This window comes from Gambusia affinis, linkage group LG22 (genome assembly GCF_019740435.1).
Source record: "Gambusia affinis linkage group LG22, SWU_Gaff_1.0, whole genome shotgun sequence".
NCBI lineage: Eukaryota > Metazoa > Chordata > Actinopteri > Cyprinodontiformes > Poeciliidae > Gambusia > Gambusia affinis.
Window position 1 is genome coordinate 5,355,048 of NC_057889.1, and position 24,920 is coordinate 5,379,967.

The window sequence follows — 24,920 nt, forward strand, 5'->3', positions numbered from 1 at the left end:
CAAAAACGAGCCCAAAAAGGCGCAACCAGCAACTCAGAAAATTTTCAAGCGACTTTAAAAAAATGAAGCCCAAAGCCGCTTGTAATAATCGGACTTGTCGACAGAAACTCAAAAATAGTTCCAGTTTTTCCACCAACAAAATGCGCATCTCCCTCCATTGTTTACATTTCTGTTGCATAGAGACGTCGGTCACTCGACAAGACGCGTAGAGGAAATACGATTAAATAACAAAAGAAGATAGTAACGCAGTAACGCAAAAATGATTTTGATAAGTAACTGTAGTCTGACTACTGGATTTGAAATAGCAACGCGTTAGATTACTCGTTACTGAAAAAAGTGGTCCGACGTCAGTAACGTTACTGACGTCACTGGCCAAAACATCCTCTAAAGTGGGAAACATTTCCACTGATCCCCGCTCCACACGCGCACCCCACAGTACCAACTTTTTTCTAAAAAGACGTTTCTCTCACATCAGTAGACAGCAAGCAAATAGCTTTTCCGGTTTATTTTTTCCCTCGCACCGCGCCTCCCCTAACGTGCTCTGGCGCCCCCCAGGGGAGGCGCGCCTCACACTTTGAAAACCGCCGGCCTAGATGAAGAGTGTGTGGAAATGTTTGTGTTGCAATCACAACAGATCACTTGTTTTCTGTTTTTAGTCCAATGTTAATGACTCACCCGTTCAGCTTGTGGATGTTTGTGACAACATTGAGCTCCACTTCATGTTTGCTTCAGCGGATATGAGGTCAAGATATGTTTAGGAATTAAGATCCATGTGACTTTCACCACAATTCAGTGATATTTTTGACAAGTTTTGCCCATATTTTTACATACATATAGCTTTTTTTTTCTAGCACTTTGAGTCTGTTTGCACAAAATGTTTGCACACTTATTATTAATATTGAGAAACTCAATTTAGTTGTAAAATAATGAAATAAGGTTCTACTTCTCTCTTCTTGCAGCTCCTGCAGACTAATTCTATTTCAGTCTTTTTCTGTTCCAAAAATCCAAGATGTTTTGGGCTTTATTCCACTTTCCTCCAGTTTACAATGTGGTAAAGGGTGCTTAAAAATACAGAAGATAAACATGCTTGAATTAAAAACAAACAAATGAAATCTCCATGACAGTTGTTTTAATATGTGTTCAGTTTTATGCCTTAATGGACCAATTGTGCTTTTTTTTATATACACAATGTCACAACTAGCTAAAACACACTGCAAAAATACAAAATCTTACCAAGTGTCTTTGGTTTAGTTTCAATGCAATATCTTAGTTCAGTTTAAATAAGATAAAACATACTTTTAAACAAGAAACAGAATATTATAAGTAAATAATTCCTTAATATTGATAGACAAAATACTAGTTATTACAATCTGCCAGTTGAACATCTTTATTATGGAATTATTTACTTAAAACATGCTTGCTGAAAAATTACTTGTAAGTTGGTTTTATCAGTTAGCAGCAGTAAACTTGTAAAATTAAACACAGCTCAAATGGACAACATTAATAATAACAGTTAAAAACATGTACAAAACATATTAAAATTACTCATGAAACACTGTATATCATTAAATTTGTCTAAAATGTATGTTAAAATGTAATATTTGTAAAGAAAACCCAGAGTTGATCCTACTACGCAGCACAGGTACAAACAGCAACAGAAAGAAAGGGGGCGGAGCTGTCGGTTACTGGTTGCTATGGTAACCACCAACTGTCAAGAGCAGCATAACGGAACTTAAAACGCCAATAAACGTCTTTATTGAATTTAAAGAATAAGTAAACAAATTTGGACAAACTTCGCATCTATAATGTTGTTTAAATAAAACTGTCACACCTGTAGGATATATCAACATTTTTACTGGGAGGTTTTTATGTAGCTATATGATATGATTTGTTTTATTCTGTTTTGTGGCATTTGTTCTTTATTCTGATTTACAGCATCATTATCTATTTTTTTTTGTAATTTTCCTTTCTTACCTGAACACACTCAATTACATACAAATCACACATGAAGGACATATACAGTTTATTTTTTCTAATCTCAAGAAAAATGAATGTTCAGAAGTATAAAATATAAATTTATGGATGTTTGGGTTTAAGGTCATTCATATTAGTCATTGTATGTTGAGGCTACGTCATAATCTTCCCAAACTCATCATTCACACCAATAGATATGTAAATAAATGTAAAAATATTTGTTGTTCACCAACAGCTAATTGTGACAAAGGTATTCAGTGAGTGAAAGTTGCTGTTTTCAGTGTTAAACATGAAAAAACTTGGTTTGTTTGCTTGTAACGCAAAATAGCATGAAAGCTTTATAGTCCAAGCAAACTGAGGCTCACAGATTCAGACATTTCAAAGGGATTCTGGGATCAATTTGAATGAAATCTGTGTCACTTCGGGAATGCAGATCTATTAGTCTGCTGGAATGTGTGCAAACAAAGCAGCTCCAGCAACTTCAAGTTGTAATCAAAAGCTAGAGGCTTTATAATTAAAGCCAGGCAGAGAAATGTTGGTCATTAAATTCCCTCATGGATTCCCAGTTTTTAGAAACTCAACTCTAAACGGTTGTACTTATTTAACAAAGCAAAAGAGGGCAGAGTTTAATTACTCTGATTAGACAAAGTCCTTACATTACTGTAGCACATTTCTGCTGCAGTAAAACGTTTGTTTGAATGGTGTTGAACTGTACATTTTGATTTATCTACAGGGATTTTTTTTTTTTTTTTTGTCTTTCAGGATGTTTACATTCTAGTTTATAAAGAAGCTAATATATTGGATGCTAATTATTAGAGCGTAAACAATGCAGCTCCACATTTTATTAACCAAAATGTGTTAGAAAAGGTCTAAATGACAAAAAAAATACTTTATGCTAACAATTTCAATGATGCCACATTTACCCTGAACTCAGACAATGTTTAAAAAGTTGATCATTTTAGGCTTTTGAAACTTTCACAATTGTATTTTAGTGATGTTTGATCACATCAGAAATGTTGTTCCTAAAGAAATGCTCCAATTTAAATTCATTTTTTGTGACCATTCAATGAATAAAAACTTTTGAAATGGAAAACTTTAAGAGTACAACATAAGAAAAGATCCTCATCAGATTTTAAGTTGTGCTGGAGAAAAGTGAAATTTCTTTATTTTATTTTTAACGAACTTGAAGCAAACCTTTCCAAAATATTTAATTGATTTAAAGTCGCCAGACGTCCAGTAAAGCTGCTTCATCAGCTGTTCGGCCGGGTAGTTGGGTAGGAACTAGTTACGTTTACTCAATTACATTTACTTGAGTAACTTTTTTTTTTTCTACACCTAATTTTATTGTGAAGTATCTTTATTCTTACTTGAGTAATTCTTAAAGGATTGATCATTCAATCAGTTAGTTATGGAGTAGTGTTACTCTTTTTGGGTTCTCCACCCACAAACTGGAAGAAAACATTTCCTAACTGTTTCACTGACGTATTGCAGAGAGTAAGAAAGAAATGAGTGGAAGTGAGAAGCGGCCAGACGGCCGGTGAAGCTGCTTCGTCAGCCGCCCGGCCGGATGTCAGCATACAGCGGCGCTGGAATAACACCTGCTGCTATTCCAACACGCCGGGAGTGGAGGCAACCTGAGAAGAGCGGTACCATGCAGGGATAATCGCTTAGACATGTGTCACCCTGTGTGTGTGTGTGTGTGTGGGCGTGTGTGTGTGTGCGTGTGTGTGTGTGTGTGTTCACAGAAGCCCTTATTTTCCATCATAGAGGCCAAGGCCACTGGTTTTCAAGGTGCTCACCCTGCAACATTTGTTAGCAATTAGCCTCGGCCACAAACCTGACTTTCAACAAAACTCATGGACCCTCCCTGTTTTCCTCCCACTCCCATTCTTTCACCCTGTCCCCTTTCTGCTCCCTCCCTTCTTCTCTACTTCCTTTGTTCCCCTCCCACATTTCTCTCTCTCTCTCTGCTCACTCCTTGTTTCTATTAAACTACTCTTCTTTTTTCTTCCTCCTTCCCTCCTCTTCAGTAGTTGCTCAGGGGTTTTGTGTTTTCAGACTCTGAACACACATGTTCAGAAGTTAGAGCAGCCATTATCCATTTTCTTCTAAAAAATGCAAACCATTTAACTTATGTGCATTAATATTTTTTTAATTAGGTATACTTTTATCCAGTTTGGATGCAGATGAACGTCTCTTTTCATGGTTTTTGCATAAATGCATTGTGGGACGTTTGATTTGCATGTTTGGGAATACAAATGAGCACAAATTTGTTGGATAAAAGGTAAAAAAGGACGACATTATCATCGTCCTGATTCTTGTCCTCAGGCAAACTGGAATAGCATCACCTGCCAGGCATCCAAGGACAGAAACCATGAAAGGTAAACCTGCTCTTTTTCTTTTTCTTTAATCAAACTTTGGTGGGTTTCTTTGTTAATCGTGTAAAGAAAAGCCATGTTTGTCACTGAGGGATGCAGGTAGGCACCTGCACTGGGCACCAGCCAACATATGCTTCTCATCAGCGCCGAAAGTTGCCAGCTCGTATCCTGAGAAAGTGCGCAGTTGTTGTAGTTGGACATGACTCTTATATCGTCAGCTTTAAAACTGTGTGTGAGTGCAAAACACAGCAGTTTCTGGAGAGCACAAAATCTGCTTTTCCTCTGCCAGATTCCCACAAACTCACAAAACGTGGGCGAGTAAATTTAGGTGTGTTTTATCACAACAGGGCATGAAAGAAGAGCCTGCAGTGGCTTTGAAATCTGCTGACGTTCTTGCAAGTCTCACGGTCTTACTGTACAAGAAGAAAAACGCTAAATAAGGCAAGAAATTAGTCATTTATCTTTAATTTATTTAAACCGGTTTAGGCCATGATCAAATGTGTTTGTACTTCCATTTGGGTGTCAACCTCTTCTAGAAACAACCCGAGTGCTTTTAAAAACACACAACAATTTTTTGGCAATAGGTTAATGTTTTTTGGTGTCTGGAAAACAAGCTGTTTGGAAAGAAAATTCCAAATGTGACAAAACTAAAAACAAGTGACACAGATATAATATTTTTTTAACCTGTAGCATGTTAATTTTTAATGTTCACGACAGGACAGTTTAAAAAAGACTGAACAAGTCATGTTTGCAAAAGTTGGCAAGAAAAATTTTATCTGAATCAACCACAAAAACAAAATACTTTGGACAAATGAGACTTAATTAAACTATCTGCACTTAACTACCCAGATAGTTTGGCTGCTATCCACAGTGGTTTGCTTGAAAAAAAATAATGGTAGCATGCAGAGAATGAGTCACAGCAACTTTATTTGAGAAAGCTTTTAATCAACCTGCACAAGAATCTAACACTGAGCCCAAAATGCCTGGCAATTGTTTTCTGCACGTGGTTCTGGTAAATGTTGTCTAGTTTTTCCCATTTGGTTTGCGTTCTCTGAAATCACAAACAGATCCGCGATCTTGCTGAATGAATTTGCATGTGAAAGACAATTAATGTCTGTGGCTGCATATTTATTGCAAAACCATGATTTCAAAAGGGGTACTGAGTTAATTACTGTGTATGAAAGTGTCAACAGGAAACAAATCCCAAGTAAAAAGGCAAAAATCTAAGTGTTAAAACGAGTTAGTATTGATGAATGGGTTAAATATGAGAATAATAAAGTCGCACTAACAACTACTTTTTCAAAAGATTAATGCTAATGGTGGTTCTTAAAGGGGCTGTATTATGCAAATTTCATATTTTGAACATTTTTATACTCCCATCCATTTGGGTTTCTACTGCTTCTACAAACAAACCAAGCACTTTAAAAAAACATCTAGCCATTTTTGGGCAATAACTTGTTTTATGTTTTATGGTGTCTGGAAAACGAGCCGTTTCAAAAGCTTTCCAAAGGTAACTTCACAAATCCGCAGGAACTGCCGCTCACCTAGCAACGCCAGCGAAGTCTTGCCCGTCACCTAGCAACCCAATTGGAGCTGTACAATGGCTGCTGGAAAAGACAAGTGTTTTGTTGATGGTTTGCCATTCAGAAACCACTTGCTGCATTCTTGTTCGTTGTGCAGAAGGCCCCACTTCTGTTTTTCAGGTGTGAGTGTAAGAATAATTTTGTGCATAAAATGTAATGAACATGTTCTGTATTGCTCCTTAGACGTATACTAACCTGTTCAAGGAAGTGTAATAAATCACCTTTAAAGCATTTCACTCATGCGGTACTTAGATTCCCGTGTAACTGTGTCTTAGAAAAAGCCACAAATAAAAATAAAAAGGACTTATTGTACATCAAGCTAGACCTTAAGCTGTAGCGAGCTTGGTGAGAGTCAAACTGAAACCAAATGAATGTCATAAATTAACTCCATTAAAGCACATCTAAGGCGCACTTCCAAGCCAAACGGAGTAGGAGGTCTCATAATGTGGTTTCCAGCCTCTTCCAAGCAGAATAAAACTTGCTGCTTCACAGATTCCTCTCTGGGTTGTTGGAGATGGGAGGTGGAGGCAGAGGCAGGTGGCTGCGAAGGAAAGACTCGCAGAAGGACGATTTGGATTGATGAACTCGATATCAGAGATTTGTGGCCTCAAAAAATATTCATCTGCCATTATTCAGTTATTGCCAGAAACCTGACCTCTTAATTGTATAACAAGGACAAACCCCAAATATTCTCCTTGATGGAGACCAAAAATCTTGGTTTCATAATTACAGTTCTTGCATTCCACAGCTCTTAATGATCATTGCGTGAAAATGAAGGCCAGTAATTGTCTCGTACACACCCTTTAACCTTGTAAAATCTAACCAAGCTTGTCTTTCTGTCTCTTTCTGGCAGTCCAGACCAGTTAAGAAAGCATGCACAGGATGGAAACCGTCCTGATTCACTGTGGAGGAACCGCAGTAAAAAATAAGAAGTCTCTTTCTTGTCTATAGTTTTGCAGACTGCAGCAGTGCATACCAGAGAGCTCTGTGAAGAGACCACACATTCCAGTCAGAGGGCACACAAATGGCTGAGATGTCAGAAAATGTTTGAAGAGGGAGAATTGTAATTTTTATGAGCTGTGGTTAAGACCTCCAGTCAGCTCTGGAGAGGATCCCATCTTCTGACTTTGTGGATGTCCTTCTTTGCGGGGAGAATTGTTTTGCCAGAAAATAGTGCCTTGCAAAAACCTTTAGACATTTTGACATGTTATGAATACAAACTTCAATATTCTTTAATGGGTTTTTGCTGGTAGATCAACACAAAGTGGCACATCATTTTGAAGGGAAGTGAATGCATAGATTGCGAAAACAAAAACTGTCATCAAGTATTTTTGCACTTAAAATAAGACAAAACTACCTTAAACATAACTTTTCAACAGGACATAGGAACTTGTTTTAAGTCAATAATTCATGAAGAAGTACTGGTTGCATTGGCAGATTATTTCACTTATAACAAGACATTTTTTCCAATGTTATTAGTATTTTTCATCCATATTAATGAATTGTTGACGTAAAACAAGCTCCTATTTCTTTCTGAAATGTTACTTGTAAGTTATTGTTGTCTTATTTCAACTGTACTGAGATACTCTCATTATAAACTATATTAAAAATACTTGGTAATATGTTGTGCTTTTGCAGTGAATTTTTTTTCTTCTATTTCATAAATTATATCGTTGCGTTAGCTGCGATTTAATTACAGATGTGCGCAAATCTTTGTCAATATTCTCCCAATGTCGAAAAAACACAATTAGAGTTTCCATTAAAAAATAAATTAAATTAAAATCACTCGTGAATCAGCTTGTTTACGCAGTAAATTATTACAAATGCTGATAGTGACGGATGTAAACATTTACGTGAGATAATGTCAAGTCGACGCCGACGCAGAGGAGACTTCGGCGTCTTATTCAGGCGTTGGAACCAACAAGACGTACGGAGCTACGTTACGTACGCAGAGTTTTGGGGGAAATTGTAATATGCAATTCTAAGGAAGAGCAATGAATGACACACAACTTCTGTGCGATGCTGTGAGATGCACATTGTCTGAAAAAAAAAAAAAACAATAAAAACAAAACAACAACAACACACAGGCATTCTCCTATCACGTCCTGTCGTCTTCTTTGTGGGTTTTCGTCAGTAGTGACGTCTGGCAGTTGATCATGTGACTCGTGTGAGTTGAAAAAGTATTTCCACTGCAGTTTTGTGAAATATGTCCATTTAGATACAGCCGAAAAATCATCTCATCCTGTCAAAAAACATGAGTTTTTTCAAAATTGACTTGTTTCCGTTAAGCAAATTTATTTTCGTAATTTAAATTTGAGCAGTTTTATGGTTAATGGAAACACAGCAAGTAATAAAATCATACATTTATCTTGCTTTTTATTCTATTTTCTTTCTTTGTCCTTGAAAGATAAGTTCCTTTTTGTGACATTGTTTTGCTAACTTATCTTCCACTGGACCTTTGGAGGTTTGGATGCGCGCTGCTCATATTACCGGTAAACATGACCTAACCCCGCCACAAGGGGGCCCCCAAGAGCAATTTATTTATTTTTTCTTACCTGTATAAACAATGATTTCTACATGATCAAATATATATTATTCTAAAAAAAAAAAAAAAATCACAACTTTACTATGAGACTGTGTGTTTTTGTCAATATAATCACAGAATATAATCACATAGAATTAAAAATCAGCCGCTTTTACAGATTTAGAATCTTTTTGTGACTGACAAGGTGAGGTCGGACATGTTTCTTACATGTAAGGTTAAAGCAACACCCTTAGTTAAAAATGGTAATGTTTAGCATTTTCTTTTTTCAGAACCATCTGTTCACCTGCAAATGTCTCTCAGGCATGAAGGACAGAAACAGGAGATGTTTGTAGGGGCACGCTTTCACAGTCTGTTACATGTCGGCCTTTTTGTGCTCTGGTAACCTGCTGCTTGGCTCAATATTTTCATAGCTGCTGGAACTGCTTGATCTACAACATCTGGGCCTGAGGCCACAGGCAGGAACATGAATAGTTACATATTCATATTTTATTGCTATAAAATATCACCTTGTTCTCCAAATACTCTCGTTTTGTACTTTAAATCCAAACACGGGGATAAAAACAACTGTACAAAACTCTTGAGTCTTCCCTTACCTCAGAGGCGTTCAAAGTTTTTGTCATGCGTTTGTCAAGGACACGAGGGCCTAAAAAAAGGTTTTACCCACTCAACAATAAACTAAACATGTAAAACTTAAATTAAGGAATCAGATTTTTTGCTGGAAAAGAATGTGGGAATTATTCCAGATTCAAAACTTGCAAATTTTCTAGGAACCAATTGTAAAACAATAGGTCACAATTTAATCAATTCTGGTGAATAAAATCCGGATTTATTTCAGTCTTTGTTTGAAAATGCTTGCTGTATTTAGCCAGGTTTATTAAATTAATGAAAAGCAGATTTGGGTACAGCGAAGCTTGCTTTTGAGTAAAAGTCAAATACATCAAATGTTCACATATGGGGAACATACAGGCAGGAAAAATAAAAAATGGGCCTCAGATTGACTTGTCTGAATTGAATTCATAGGAAAAGCTCCCAATAATTTTCAACAAATGTAGATACTTTTGATTTCTATAAGCTTTGAGACTGTAGAATAAATTTTATGCACATAAAATTTTTTGTTGTTTTTGGTCAGAAATCTTTTCGCGTACAAAACGTCTGCCATTTTATTTTGTCAGCTAATGAAACCAAGCAAAGTTTACACTTTACAACAACTTTTCCACTGAAACAAATATTTCTAAGTATTTCACAGCTTTTTTCTTTTTCTTCCTGGGATGGTGTGACCTGGTCAGGCTGTGCTGCAGTCAGATTATCTTAGTTCTGCTCTGTGTGCTTTGGACCGGTCCACTTCCTCACTAACGAGACAGACATTAGTTTTTTCCCAACATGACGCAGTCCAAACCCACAAGGGTGGCAGAAAAAAGGTGAAAAGTTTGGCTGTAAACATGAAACTGGTGGAAGGATAAGCCTGGATAATGACTTTAAATTTATTTTCAAATAGAAAAATGAACCAATAAAATAATTTAACACCCAAAATATCAACATCTTAACAAAACCATGTTGTATGCTTGTTGCACACGTCTAAAATTTTAATAATAATATTCAGTACAAACTAATATATGCTTTCTATGCACTTTAATTACTGTATATTTATGAATAAATGTGTTTTTTCTCCCTCCTCCCTGTTTCGTTATGTAAGCTGTTATTTTGTGACCTCAGATGTTTCTCCTCTGTCTCATGTAAACTTGGACTTTTATGCAACGTTTCCAGAACAATAACAATTTATATATATTTTTAGATTTATCTTGTGATGTCATGTTGTCTTTGTTTGGTCCTGTTCTCTAATTTTCCTCCAGCTGAGCCCGTTTTGTTTGACCACCTGTCAAATTATGTTGTTTGAACTCGTTTACTTGGGATTAAACAATTTGGAGTAGTTTAGGAATTTGGTGAAAAATGTTTGTTTTAAAGCGAAATACTCAGTTATGTTATGAACCTTAAGACTTCTGCTGGTTTTCTCATGCCACCCATTTTTGTTTTGTTTCTGTTACAAAATTTAGACCTCCGCTCGTAGACTAAACCAGAATAGAATAGAATATTTGTAGCAAAACTGAACCAAAAAATTACAAAAAATGATTTCTTGTTTATTTTTTTCCTGTTTCTAGTAGCCCATTGTGACCTTGTTTGCATAAAGATCAGCTCAAACCAGTTTATAATATCCCAGTATCTCTCATCAGGTGCTTGTCAGACGGATTATTTGTGAGTTTTGCTGTTCTTTCCCTTCACACACTCCCCTGAGGTTTAATTGTGTGTTTCCAAACCACCATTACAACCTCAGGTGTGGCGTTGGAAAGCGTCCAGCTGATTACATGTTTTATAAAGTCTGCAGCTATAAAAACTTGAAATAAACCCTTTTGTGGGACCACTAATAAAAACTGACTTTATGCAGTTTATTAGCGCTATTGGTTTTTACGATGGTTGTGATGACAGCCTCCTCAGACTCTCAGCACACAAAAAATCCCACAGCACTCACAACCAACAGCTGCTTTCCTGATTTCTGCTCACAGAAAGCATTTCATAACCAGGCGGGACCACATGCTGTGTTGTAGGAGAGAGCGATAGGGAGGCAGATGCTTACGGTCAAACTAATTAAACTTGTTAGAGGTAGAAAAATCTTTAGACTTTAACTTTGCTGTGTCTCTTTGTCTCTATTCTGCAGACAACAACGGTGGATACGAGAACCAGCTATTCAAAGGTAAAAGTAAACAATTAAACTGGTTTTGTCATCAAGGCTATGAATTTAAATTACTAACCTTTTGCAGAAAATATGAAACTTAATTGCTTAAAAATCCTATTATATTTTTTCTGTGTCTTTTTTTTAAAGGCAGTTGATGCCTTAAGGCCCTTGTGTCAAACTGAAGGTGCGGGGGCCAAATCTGGCCCACCGCAGCTATTTATGCGGCCTTCAAGACTCCAAATTACATCAAGTCCCTCCAGTTTTTCACTAATCTGCAAAATTTACACAAAATCAACAAACCCCACATTTTTTCTGATTGGTGAGCAGATGTCAAGTGTTTGCTGCCTCAGCCTTACTTGATGTCAAGCTATAGTCTGTGATTGCCACGGTGAGTAATAAAAAGGCACATTAAACCTCGCAAATATCTTAAACATTTCTTATGAATATTTCTAAATTAGTACCACAAAATTTGTCATTTTGATTGGAGAAAAAAAAAACGCAAAACACAATTCATTAAATCCTGGAGGGACTGATCAGTGTGAAAAGATGTTCAATATTTAATTTTAAGAAACACTAACAAACAGTTATTTCTTAATTTTTTAACAGTTTAATTGGTTTTATCATTACATTAAGGCACAACCGGCCCTTTAAGAACAGATTTATTTTTTTTAGATCAATTTGACTCCGCTGCCATAAGGGGGCGCTCATAGTGCCACCAGAAAGTATTGACACACATTGACTTTTTCCAACTGTTTTATTTTGTGAAGAAGCCTACACTGTAAAAACACAAACTCTTATCAACTGTTTTGGTCTAGTAGTTTGTAGTTCAAATATTCACTTCAAATAAGACGAAACTTATCTTACAAGTTACATTTTAGCAAGATAAAGGAGCTTGTTTTAAGCCAATAATGCCTTAAAATTGGTGAAAAGGTTCTAGTTCCATTTTCAGATTATTCCACTTACAACATGGGAAAAATGTCTTGTTATAAGTTAAACTGTCTGTTGATGCATCTAGCATCACTTCATCAATATTAAGGGATTATTGCTCCTAAAATTTTTACATCTTCTTTTACAAATTTAAAAAAAATGTCCAAAAACTTTATTATTATTATTTTTTTTTTTAAGAGAAACAAAAAATAATCAACAACTTAATATGAAAACAATGAAGAGGTGACAATACTTTCTTGTAGATTTAAGTTTTTGTTAGGGGATGTATTTGTGAATCCCTGGAGTGTTGCTGTGTCTCAAACTCACCGGGTTATAAATCAAAGTTGTTGTTCAAAGTTGTTAATATCAAAATATTAAAACCTAAACTTGTGCTATCTATATTTTATTCACTCTTCAGATGAGGACTTCATGGGAGAGGAGGAAGAAATGCCTTCATTTAGAGGTAAGCTTCAGATATGCTACTATAACTCCTTTATGCAGAGTGTGATTTAAAAGTAGATTATATAACAACCGCTTTATTATTTAACTGTATTGTTTCAAATATCAGAAGTACTACCAAACTGCTGGCATGACATTTCCTGTTGTAGCCACAGTTTTTTCATTTGTTGTTTATTTTTAAGTAGTTAGGAGAAACAGTGGCGAATGCAGCTAAGCAAGCTATTTAGCCTGGGGTTGCTAGGTAACCAAAGAATGAATGAGTTGCTAGGTAACCAGATTGCGGTAGACGGGACCTGTATCTGATCTTTTTATGACAGTCTAAAACAACAAAGGTCGGGCTTTTTTAATGCGACTCTGGATACTTGTATATGTTGTCCGAAATCAGATACATATTTGATCTTTTCAAATGAGACGTGAGTCTGTACAGCCAGGTCGCATTCACCCCATTGATACTTGACATACGTCACTATTTTGCGCCCTGATACGTGCAAGCGGGAAGTAAAACAACTATGACGGACTATAATGAGGATTAAGTTGTTAATGTGCTGGTGCGGAAAGACAACAACTTCAATATCGTAAGCTGTGCTCCACCGTTAGCATCCATGTTTATTTCCGCAAATACGAAGCACTTCTGGCGGTTGGCAAAACACATTATGGCGCGCTCTACTGCGCATGCGGATCGTTAACGTTTCACACTGGCGAACACATACATGCGTAGGCGTAACTTCCCGAAGCACTGGTGTGGATATTATATAGATTAATTAGATTACGTCCATTTTAATATATTTATATTTCATAGTATGTTTAATGCCTGCAAAAAGGTTATTTTTGAAAGGCACTATTAATCTGACAAGCCTGATCAGGACATATATATTTATTGAAATCAGAAGGTTTAAAGTCAACAAAACGTTAAACAGACCTTTAAGCCACATTTCTTTATTTATATTTCCATTGTGTGTCTTCAGGTCGTTCAAGAGTTGGCTGTGTGAGATGCCAGCAAAGTCACTCTCTCCAGCTGGCTGTCAAAGTCCTCTATGGTTTTGTTGCTTTCCTCATCATAACTGTTGCAGTTCTGGCATCACTAGGTGAGCTCTGGTTTACTTTTATTCATCCCTGATTTTCTCTTTGCAGAAATAGCATCCATCTGGTTTAATTCAGTTGATAATTGCTGAAATAAGTATTCATGAGTAACAAGCTGCCAAGCTTTTCTGCGTCTTAATGAATTGCATGCAAAAACATAACAAAATATTTAATTTAAGGATGACTCAATTTAAGGTATCTAAATATACTATCAAGCTTTTTGAGTTGTAAACACCTAATAGTAATATATAAAGTCAGATACACTTGCAACAACAGCAGCTTTGGTGTTGGTAAATATGTATGTTTACTTCCTTACTTATATGGATAAACAGATTATTTTAATGATATTTACTCTTGATATCACACAAATAAATAACATTTAAATAAACTGTATGTATTTTTGAATTATAAAGATCAGCTGTCGGATTTTGTTCAATTTATTATGTTGCTTGCAGGTAAATAATTTTTTGGATTATAAAGTCAAATGTCTCTATATTAAAAATGGAAGAGTTAATTTCATAAAACATCTTAGCACTTTAAAGTGGAAATAAACCAATAAATATTCAAAAATAAAACAAAACCTACATACAAACACTGTGTGTCACTTCCTCTGGGTATCTGCATAAGAAAATAATACTATTTTATCGAATAAATTAAAATAATACGTCATCCTGACGTCTAATACAACTGACAGTTGATAAATGACAGGAGCTGAACATGTGGAAGCGTTTATCCATATTTCCTCTGGGTCGGAGCTTAAATGGGCAAAATAGCATGAAAACACACACCACACATCACTGCAGTCTCCCTAATGTAAACTCACACACACAAGACGCTCACACTCACTAAACTGTTAGCTCTCTCTTGGGAAATATGCCAGGGGCCAAAACAATAACTTCTCCATGTTTTGTAAGTTAATGGAAACTTAATGTGTTTTGTTGTTTTGGGTTGATTTACAACCTTCTCTGTGTTCTTTCAAATATTTCCCATTTCCCGTTTACACTGAAGGTCAGTGGGTGTTTGTACATGTTTTTATCTAACTCGTGTGATTCTCTCTTATAAGAATGCAAAATAAATGCGTAGATATGTATATACTTTTGTGACATTTGTTCATTTAAATAAATATTTCTGTGTCTTTAGTGTTCAAAAAGGTGGACAATTTGTCTGAAGAGGAATCGGCACACAACAAGAAGATTGCTAAAGTTCAAGAAGGAATAGAGGGTAAAGTAAAATAGTAATTTGTAAACGTTTTAAAGAATAAAAAATGTTTTGTACATCCCATAAACCTACCATAACCTGTTAAAGGAAGCATAATAGGTCACTTTTAAAACTATAATGCTCATTTTTACTGAGTTATTGTTTAAACAGTTACCATCCAACTCACCTATGGTCTTTATAAAGTCTGTAATGTTACAGACTTCTCTTAGCTATTGCTGTTATTAATTTTCTCTCTTGCCTCCCTTCTTATCTCAGATCTGAGGTCTGTGTCGAACAGTTCAGACTGCCTGGATGTCTCATTTTACAGTGAAGAGATCAGCAGGCTAAAGAGAGAATTTGAAGACATTCAGAAGATGATACTGGGTCAAGAGCAGGTAAAAAAAGGTTTCCATTTTGTCTGAACTGCATTTAAAACCAAAAGATACACTTTGAAATATATAAAGCAGGAATGTGTTAAACTCCTTTTTATTCTGAGTGTAATGAATCTCTCTTTGATTTCTGAACTGCCCAGTTTCTGGATCAGGCATCCCAAACCCAAACCACCATAAAAGCAACAAGCAATCAGCTAACAGTGGGAGTCCAAAACCACCTCATGTCGCTCAAACTCCTCAACCAATCTCTGGAGAGATTCACCAATCAGGTGCAGGGTTGGAAGGAGGTGATTGATGAAACAGAAGAAAAGATGAAAACTTTAACGGAGGATCAGTACGACGTAAAAGCAACGGCGCAACAAATCAACACAACAGTAGCACTCAGGTGACGGATCATAAGAGATACTGCATATTAATTAACACTTATATGTAAATACATGAGTTTAAGTAACTAAAGCTACGTTCAAACCCAAATCCGATTCTGTGTGAATATTTGGAAGTGTCGTTCTCAAATATCCGATCTTCAGTTTGAACTGCAAACGGCCTGAAAGTTTCCCGCATGCGCAGTAGGGGGCGCTATAACGTCACGTTATAGCGGGCTCTGTGCTTTGCCCGTAGACATGAGACATATTCATGTCGGTGGTTTTGCCAACCGCCATTAAAAAGAAGAAGAAGTGCTCAGTGTTTGCGGAAGTAAATACGGGTGCTAACGGTGGAGCATAGCTTACGATTTTTAAGTTGTTGTCCCGATTGGAGTCAGCGCATTAACAACTTGATTCTCATTATAGTCCGCCATGATTGTTTTTTTCTTCCCGCTTGCGCATATCAGGACGCAGAATGGTGACGTTCGTCGAGTATCAATGACGTTCAGGTTCGCTGAATGTGATCTGGCTGTTCAAAAATAAGTATTTGGGTCACTAATTGTGCGATTAGAAAAGCCAGCCTGCGTCCTAACCGCTGTAACAAATTAATCTTCTACATAGCTCTTGCGTGGTAAACAGATATGTGGGTAAATAAATATTAATGTTATTCAAGTTTTGTTTATTATAGTTTAAGACTACAGTGTGTTTAAGAGAAAATTTCAGTTTTACTGTCACCCTTCTATAGTTTCTACCTCTGCTTGGCCTCCCAAGAAAAAAAAAATCTAAACTTGACTTTGAATTCTTAAAATAGTGAATCATAGTTAAATGTCCCATAATGCTGTCCTCTCTCTGTTGTCAGCACAATGTGGATCGATGCCCTCCAAAAAAAAGCAGACGAAGAGACTGCCGTCCTACAGACGTTGACGAGTAGTTTGCAGAACTACACTCGAGTTTTGAGCGCGATCAAATCCAACACCAGCAACACCTCCCAAAGAATGCGCTCCCTTCAGAACACAGTCATAATAGACCAGCAGAAAATGGCAATGTTCTCGGATGTGATCCACGACCTCACACAACAGGTAAGACTGGATTCAAAGTCGGACATTTTGATGAAAACATTTTTGTTTGGAGGAAAGGTACCGGTAATTCTTTTACCTTTTTGTCATTTGCACTATAAATGCACATTTTCAGGGTTAAAATACTTTTTGGTACCTTAATGGAGCATTACAATGTTATTCCCTCATCAAAAACCTACCTGGGATGTTGTCTTGATTCTTTCATGCATTTTTGAGAAATCTTAATTTCCCACGGCGGACATTCAGCTGGGTGCTGCAGTTTCCAAGCTCACAACTCCCCCACTCAACTCCTTCAGACTAGCCAGCAACAATTAGCTAACACCTGGTGGAACTGCTCACCTGCTGAGCTCATTATAGGAGCCACTTCTTAGTGCAAGCCGGTAAAAACGTTGAAGAGTTAATACAGCAGCGGGGCGGAGTCTCAAAAGGAACAAGAATTTTTAAAGAGACAGAGGCCCAATTAGGAAGTAAATTTTATTTTAAGACATATTTGATGTATATAACATTTTTATAACAAATGAAGTTGGCATGATTACTTGATTATGCTGAAAAACTGCACTGGAAAACACTTAATATTTCCCTTTAAGAGTTTAATATTTAAACAAATCTGGTGTCTGCTTCCTTAAATTTGCCTGGAAACCAACATAAAGCAGCTACATTTTTCAAATGAACTACCAGTCATTTTTAAAACACCAATTGAGCTGCACAGATGTTTCCTTTTCTTTGTTTCATCACTCTCCAAGTCAGTGTTTTATTTACATTTATCACAAACTTAGGCATATCATGTTACAACACAGGAGTTTCACATTTTTGTGTGCAGACTGTCTATCATCACCACATGTTACCACTGAGCCATGAAACTGGCAGACCTTTGTAAAGGTCAACCCTTGCTGCATTTCCCTGGTGGGTCAGCAGCTTCATGCTGATTTAATTTAACCTTGGCGCCTTGATTGTTTTAGAAACCAAACAGAAAGACGAAGAAGTAATTTTGTAAAAAAGGCTAGTTAAAGGTGGAGCAGTAGTGTTGTTTTTTTTAAATTAATACCAGTCCAGGTTAAAAACCTGTTTAATTCATTCCTGCAGGTTATGAACCTCCAGATGCAGCTTGACAACGTGACGTCGCTAATGGATGAAAACGAGGAGAACATGCATGATCTTCAGTATCACTCCAGGTGACATAAATAAACACTTTTCACTCAGTGATTTCTTTTTTAAATCATCTGTATTGTCAGAATCTTGCAACCATTCTCTAGTATTTCTCATAGACTAGACATAAGTATCACTTTACAACACGTGTCAAACAAACTCAAGGCCCGTGGGCCAAATCCGGCCCGCCGTAGCTTTTTATGTGGCCCTCTAGATCAGGGGTGTCAAAGTCAAATGGACGGAGGGCCAAATAAAAAATTTTGCTACAAGCCGAGGGCCGGACTGATCGAATGTTCATTGAGATTTTTTTAAATGACGCATTTGGTCTAGTGCAGCGGACGAAGTGCGCTGTGTGAGGATCGAACGGGGGTGGTGGTGTGTGCGCGTGAGGATCGAACGAAGTGCGCGATCGAAGTGCGCGTTGTGAGGATCGAAAGTGCATCTCGCATTTTTTCAGACGGGGTGCCGGCTTGCTGCGGGCCGGTTCTAATATCATCCCAGGGGCCGTAGAAAATCTTCTCGCGGGCCGGATGTGGCCCGCGGGCCTTGACTCTGACATATGTGCTCTAGATTCTAGATTAAACAATAAGAGTGATTAAATATCATGTTATCAATCAAATGAATGTAATTTTTTCTGTTTACTGCCAAATTATATCAATCAGTGCCTCCAGTTTATTGAGAATAATTGTGGAAAATCACAAAATCAACAAATTGAGCTAAAAACCAGGAGTTTACCACAGATTTTTTTCAAGAATTGTCAAAAACCTTCTTACTGGTACTAAGCTGCTGCCTCAGCCTTAATTGATGTCAGATTATAGTCCATAATCTATACAGTGAGTAATAAAAAGTCACATTTACTGTCAAATAAGCACAAATATTTCCAGATTAGAACCACAAACACTTTGATTTTTACTGGAAAAATCACAAAAAGAATCACGAATCCTGGAGGGACTGAAAAGATGTTCAATAATATCATCTAATTAAAAAAATTCATTGATATTTTAACAGTTTGTGAACAGGTTTTATCAATACATTCTGGCACATCAGACCCTTTAAGAGCATTCATAATCTGGATTTGTCCCAAAACGAAAATGAGTTTGACACTCCTGCTTTACAATAAGGCTAATTGTTGTTATTAATTCATCTGTAAGCACTTTACAAATCATTAAAAACTTTTTATTATGCATTAATTAAGGCTTTAAAAGTGACAGAATCTAACAGCTTTTTGCCAAATAGTGAGCCAAATCTATTAAACCATATATTTTATCTTGAGTTGTTATATTAAACATTTCAGAGTAACTTGTAGGCAAAATAAGCATCTCTAAATTGCACAATGAACAGTTATTAGTGATTTATAAAGTGTTTATGGAGCAACGGATAAAATATCTAAAAACTATTTATTAGCCATCTGTAAAGGGAGCCTTATTGTAAAGTGTTTTGCCCCCAAAGTTAATATTTTCTAATTGTATATGTTCACAGATTGGTGAGAAATACTTTGATCAACTCAGACTAAATGTAAACTGTTTATTTTAGGTACTACGAGAATCGGACCGGTGAGCGTTTCTCAGCTTTAGATGGCCGTCTGAACTCCATCGAGATGGAGATTGAAACCATCGCCTCAAGCATCAACGCCACGGTCAGCCACGTCCAGAGCATGTACAAGTACATCAACGTGGAGAGCTCCTCCTGCAAGGGTCGCCTGGGCAGACACACCGAAGACCTGCAGGTGCTAAAAATGGCAAAAATATATCAGGAGTTTTACAAAAATAGATATAAACACATAAGATCTCGGATTCCATCATCATAATTATCAAAATGTTGGAAACATTGCATCTTTTTTTACTTCTAAGTTGTTTTGGACTTATTTTAATTTGCCTGCTTAGAAAATTAATGGCAGCAATGTCTATCCATAAAACCTGGAGTAAGTGTCAACAAATAGCTGTAAACAATGCAAAGAAAATGATGTTTTTTTCTGAAAGAAATACACAAATCATCTCCAAAAATTTTTTTTAAATAAAATAATAATAATAATAATAATAATAATAATAATAATAAAGAAACTGCTTTCTAACTGGTTTTATTCCCCTGTCAGTGATTAAATGCAAAAAAGACACAAAGCGAAACGTAGAAGCTGTGGGAAAGGTACTATTTATGAATTAAAAACCCCTGAAAAATTAAAGAGAGCACAAAAGAAATCCACAGTTTCACTGAGCTAGGAATATTTACTAAGGGGAAAAAGGTGAAGTTAATTGCAGCAACAGCTCCATTGTTGACTCACGGGGCAGAAAGTTTAAGTTTAAAAGGACTAATGTTAGTAAGGACATGTATTCAGTTTGTATCTTTTTCCAGTTATCCCTGTATCATAGTATTGCTCTATGTTATCTAGTTTACCTGTGTTTTCCTCTTTATGCAGAACATGAACACCACCGTTTTCTTACTTCTCAACTTGGCCAGCACTCTGAAGCAGCAGAACATGCTGCTGAATGTTCGGCTGGACATGGATGTGAGGAATCTGTCCATGGTGATGGAGGAGATGAAGCTGGTTGATGTTTTTCACTCCAACCTCATAAATAATTTCACTATTCTTAAAGGTACAGCTGGTTTTGAAATATGTTAGGAAAACCAGAACTACGGAAGAAGATTAGGGCCAATAAATAAATAAAAAATAACCCAAACGAGTTCAGATTTTTCATCTCAGAAGATTAAAGTCAGAAAAATGCCTGGGAAAAAAAGTCATAATTCTGAGATGAAAGCCTGAGCGGATCTGGTTTTCTCAGATTGTGCTTTTTCAAAATTCTCACTTTCTTTTTTGGAATTCTGACTCGTGATGCGAGACGATTTAAGTCAGAATTCTGAATAAAGTAGTCAGAATTTTGAAATTAAAGTCAGTTTTTTTTTAGTGAGAATTTTTAGATTAAAAACAAAATTCTGAGAGAAAAAAAGCCAGAATTCTGACATTAAAGTAAGAATTCTTTTGAAGTCAGAATTTTGAGATTAAAGTCAAATTACTAAGAAAAACGCAGAATTTCGGGATTAAAATCAAAATTTTGAGAAAAAAGTCAGAATTTTGAGATTAAAGCCAGAATTTTTAAAAAAATTAGCATTCTGATATTGAAGTAAATATTTTGAGAAAAATGTCAAAATTTTGAGAGAAATGTCAACATTTTGAGAAAAAAGTCTGAATTCAGAGATTAAAGTCAGAATTTTGATATTAAAATCTACATTTTAATACCAGAATTAAAATCAAAATTCTGAGATTAAAGTCAGAATTCTGTGAAAAACAAAAATCTAATTTTTGAGAAAAATAAAATTAAAATTCTGAATTCTCTTCATTTTCCAGTGTCCCTAATCCTTTTCCGTAGCAGAACATTGTAGGTCCACTTTAATTCTCAAATTAACACCTTGATGTTTTCTTTTCAGGCGCTCCTGGGCCACCTGGGGCCAAAGGAAACCGTGGTGAGACTGGCCCAAAAGGACCCATGGGCCTTACTGGCAGTAAAGGCGACAGAGGCCCTATAGGAGGCCGTGGAACCATTGGCGTGAAGGGTGCACTTGGTGTTAGAGGATCACCAGGAGAACAGGGCCCTATTGGCAGCAGAGGGCCCCCAGGTCTAAAAGGAGCCAAGGGGTCAATCGGTCTTCCAGGCCCCAAAGGGGAAAGGGGCCAAAAGGGGGATTTGGGGCCCTCTGGTTCTGATGGCATCCCTGGAGTTGAAGGACCTCCAGGAATCCAGGGCCATGTAGGACTACCAGGTATCACCGGACCTCCAGGAGCGAGAGGAAAACCTGGGCCAACAGGACCACCTGGACCACCAGGTACACCTGGACTTCCTGGCTTACCGTACAGGCATGAGCCTCAGCAACAAACCGTGACACCTGCTGCTGGCTCCAAGAGACAGTAACTCTGAATAAAGAGTCTGAGTGCAATGTTTTTATACGCACAAGCTGAGGAATGACCATTCTGGAACTAAAATACTGATTTTAATTGAAAACACACAAGAATTCATTCATTGGATTGTGCAAAGCCATGAAGACTAAATAAAACATACAGCACACTGGCTTCACAATGGAATTTGACAAAACGTGGTGATGATGAATGGAATAAGGAAGACCAAAGCAGCCTTCTATGGACTCAACTATTGAGTGAAATTTTATCTTATTCTATTTGTATTGTATTTGTATTTTTCATATGGCACATGTGTATCATCCAGATTAACTAAAAATTATAATCATAATAGGTCTTTATTTCAGAATGTACCAGAATGAAAGAATGTGACATAGAGGTTTGTTAAGCCAAAAAAAAAACAACCCAAAAAACATTTAAAAGTAGGATGGTAACCATGAATTTGGAAAGAATCAAATTATTTACTATAAACAGAAAGATGTCCAATTTAAAGCACTTTATTATCTCTAAAACATGAAACCTAAAGAGATTTCAGAGCAGGAACTCTGAAAACAATTATATTAACTTGCTGGTTTGTAAAAAAAAAAATGAAGGAATCACATTCACTTTGTTTTCTTTTTTAAGATATATTTTTCATATATTACAGCTTGTGAGGTGACACTAACAATAAATAAACAATTGGGGTTCTCATGGAAACATGTTATTTGATGCATTTAAGAGCCATTTTATGTGCCAACTGAAATTTTGGCACATGAAATGTGTACAAGAAAGTTTTAGGTATTGATAGGAATGTACCATGTTATGATCAGATATCTTCGCTGTGAATTTGTTTAATAGCTGCACAAAATTACATCAGATTTCCAGAAAACATTAAGCATAATTGATAATGTGGTCTAAAATGTCAAACAAGGTAAACAGTAAAAGTTCAAGTTGGACACCACTGAATAATACGGTTTTTCTGCGTAAACTGAACAAAGAAATGGCAGTGAAGAATAGTGGTATATTGAGGAAACAGCTGATTTTATTTTAGGTTGATTGTAGCGCTGGAAAGCAGAAGACGGTCATCTTCGCTATCGCCTGGTAAGCGCTCCCCCACACAAACTTATCAACTTTTAAGATGTTGTGTGACATTATTTCCTCTTTTGGTGATCAGTTGAAAGGTCTGTGGATTACTAAATTAAAGGAAAATACGTAAACAAAGACGTAACGAGCACAGCTTAGCTAGCTCTGCCATCTTGCTTGATGACGAATACTTGGTGGAAACGGGCGCCGGTGACGTGTGGCTTAATAAGTAAAAATAACAAAATATATTTGTCCACTTAAATTTTCCATAAAATGCTTTTCTTGTTTTTTTTTTTTTTTTTTCAAAATGTTGCGAGTCAAAATTGCTGAATTTACGCATTGCCTGTTAAAATACATGAATAAAGACCCGGATGCAGTGCAGTGCTGTGCCTTACCTCTGGGGGCAGTGCGGAGTCCCATAGGGAAAACGAGCAACTTGGGCTCTTTTTCTACGCATCGAAGACTGAAAACAGTTGGAGAAATAACATACAGACGGAGCAGAGCCGTCGAAGGCCTCTCTTTTGGCTGCCAGATTTTCGAAAATTAAAGAAAAATGAGTTTTTGTTTATTTTTTTATAAATATTTGTGGAGAACAATAGAGGCTTAACGTCATATAAAATAAAGGTAAGATCGTACATGATTTTCAATTTAAATCAGAAACGAGAGGTCAGCCAAACAAAACATTAAAATAACTAAATATTATTTTACTTTTCTTGCTATTATATTCTTGGAAGCTTTAATTAGTTATGACCAAAGTTAAATTATAGCGTCTGCATTGGATTTAGTCTGTTATGCAAGTCACTGGTCAGCTTTTAACATGGCACTGAAGTTTGACGGCACCAAAACAGTTCAAGAACGAAGAGGCTTAAAAGAATCACCCTTCTAGTGATTCTTTTTAAAAAGTGACTAAAACTAGCTACTTCCTTAGCCATTACTGACCATTTGCCACTACGTCACTTGATCATTCCAGGCGCCATGATGGACGTCAGAAGTGAGAGACAAACATTGGTAAATCTAACACAACAGCGGTGCTACTATCGGATATCAACATCAGTCCAATTTTTCTTTTTTGAGATTCCCCAACAATTATTTTTCTGTAGTTTATAAAATGAACCTATAACAATAATAGCTCATTTCTAAGTTAACCTGAAGAAAAGTTATTCAAAAAATTTGAAACTGTACTCAATTTAATAATAAAGAGGCAGGCTCAAAAATACGCTTATAAAAATTTATATACTGCAGCTTTTTGTTTATGTATAAACTCTGACGTTGCCAAGCCATTTATAGCTTTTGTGTCCATGTTAGCGATGGGATTTGACTCTTTTGTTCAATACACACTTAAACATCTACCAGCTACATGCCGCCACGATGAGCTCCGCCACCCATTTGTTGAGACCAGGATGATATTAAATACATTTTCCGGTTCGTCTGTAAAGCTACACATCTAAAGCACAGTTGCTCGCAGTGTTCAGTTTATCTGCTCACCTGTATAAATCATCCCAACGCGCTCTTCCCTGCTCTTCACTCTGAACCAGCAGCTCCGGGGGGAGAAAAGCTGCCGGTAATCCAAGCGTCTTGCCAGTTATTTTAAGGATGCATGTTGGTCTCCCGAAAAACAATAAAAACCTGAACATTATCATCAATCAATAAAAACCTCCCAGACCGAACTTGAATACTGGACGTTATGCTGCTTTATTCAACAACTCAGGCGGAAGTGAGAGCTCCGCACAACAAAAATAGTAAACCTGCCGGAACACTGTACGGAAAAATAATAAAACATAATTTAACTTTCTCAAGGAATTTTAATAATTGAGGTACTAAAATTGTTTCAGCCCTGATATGAACATTAATCTTCTTACCTTGTAAAAAATGTTCGCTGCAAATCCGCGGTTACACCAAGAGCTGACAGTTACTATGATTAATGGCGGCTGTCCATCGCCGCTGCGTCTTTCCTCATTAAAAGTTATACAATAAAATGACAAGTTTGGTTTGCATTCTTGTCTGTTTGTGCAGTCGACCGTGCAGCACCCTATCACCATTTTTAAAGTAAAATCAACTAAATAAAAGCGATTTTAGGTTACCGGCTGCCTATCTTTTCTATAGGCTT

At 36.6% G+C, this 24,920-nt stretch overlaps 1 protein-coding gene across 2 annotated transcripts in view; it reads left to right on the top strand.

Moving 5' to 3' along the window:
* scara3 (scavenger receptor class A, member 3) overlaps positions 1-24,920 on the top strand; it is a 51,963-nt gene that overhangs the window by 10,453 nt on the left and 16,590 nt on the right. The window contains exons 2-14 of one of the 2 annotated variants that reach the window (XM_044105725.1): positions 3,466-3,620; positions 4,303-4,355; positions 11,191-11,226; positions 12,554-12,598; positions 13,560-13,679; positions 14,815-14,895; positions 15,148-15,266; positions 15,404-15,648; positions 16,485-16,704; positions 17,785-17,873; positions 19,381-19,573; positions 20,261-20,438; positions 21,268-22,831. In XM_044105725.1, coding sequence (XP_043961660.1) covers positions 4,349-4,355; positions 11,191-11,226; positions 12,554-12,598; positions 13,560-13,679; positions 14,815-14,895; positions 15,148-15,266; positions 15,404-15,648; positions 16,485-16,704; positions 17,785-17,873; positions 19,381-19,573; positions 20,261-20,438; positions 21,268-21,749 — 1,815 coding nt within the window. In that variant the 5' untranslated portion in view covers positions 3,466-3,620; positions 4,303-4,348 and the 3' untranslated portion in view covers positions 21,750-22,831. Of the gene's footprint in view, positions 1-3,465; positions 3,621-4,302; positions 4,356-11,190; positions 11,227-12,553; positions 12,599-12,921; positions 13,008-13,559; positions 13,680-14,814; positions 14,896-15,147; positions 15,267-15,403; positions 15,649-16,484; positions 16,705-17,784; positions 17,874-19,380; positions 19,574-20,260; positions 20,439-21,267; positions 22,832-24,920 lie in introns of those variants that run through there. The other variant, XM_044105727.1, reaches the window with a different exon arrangement.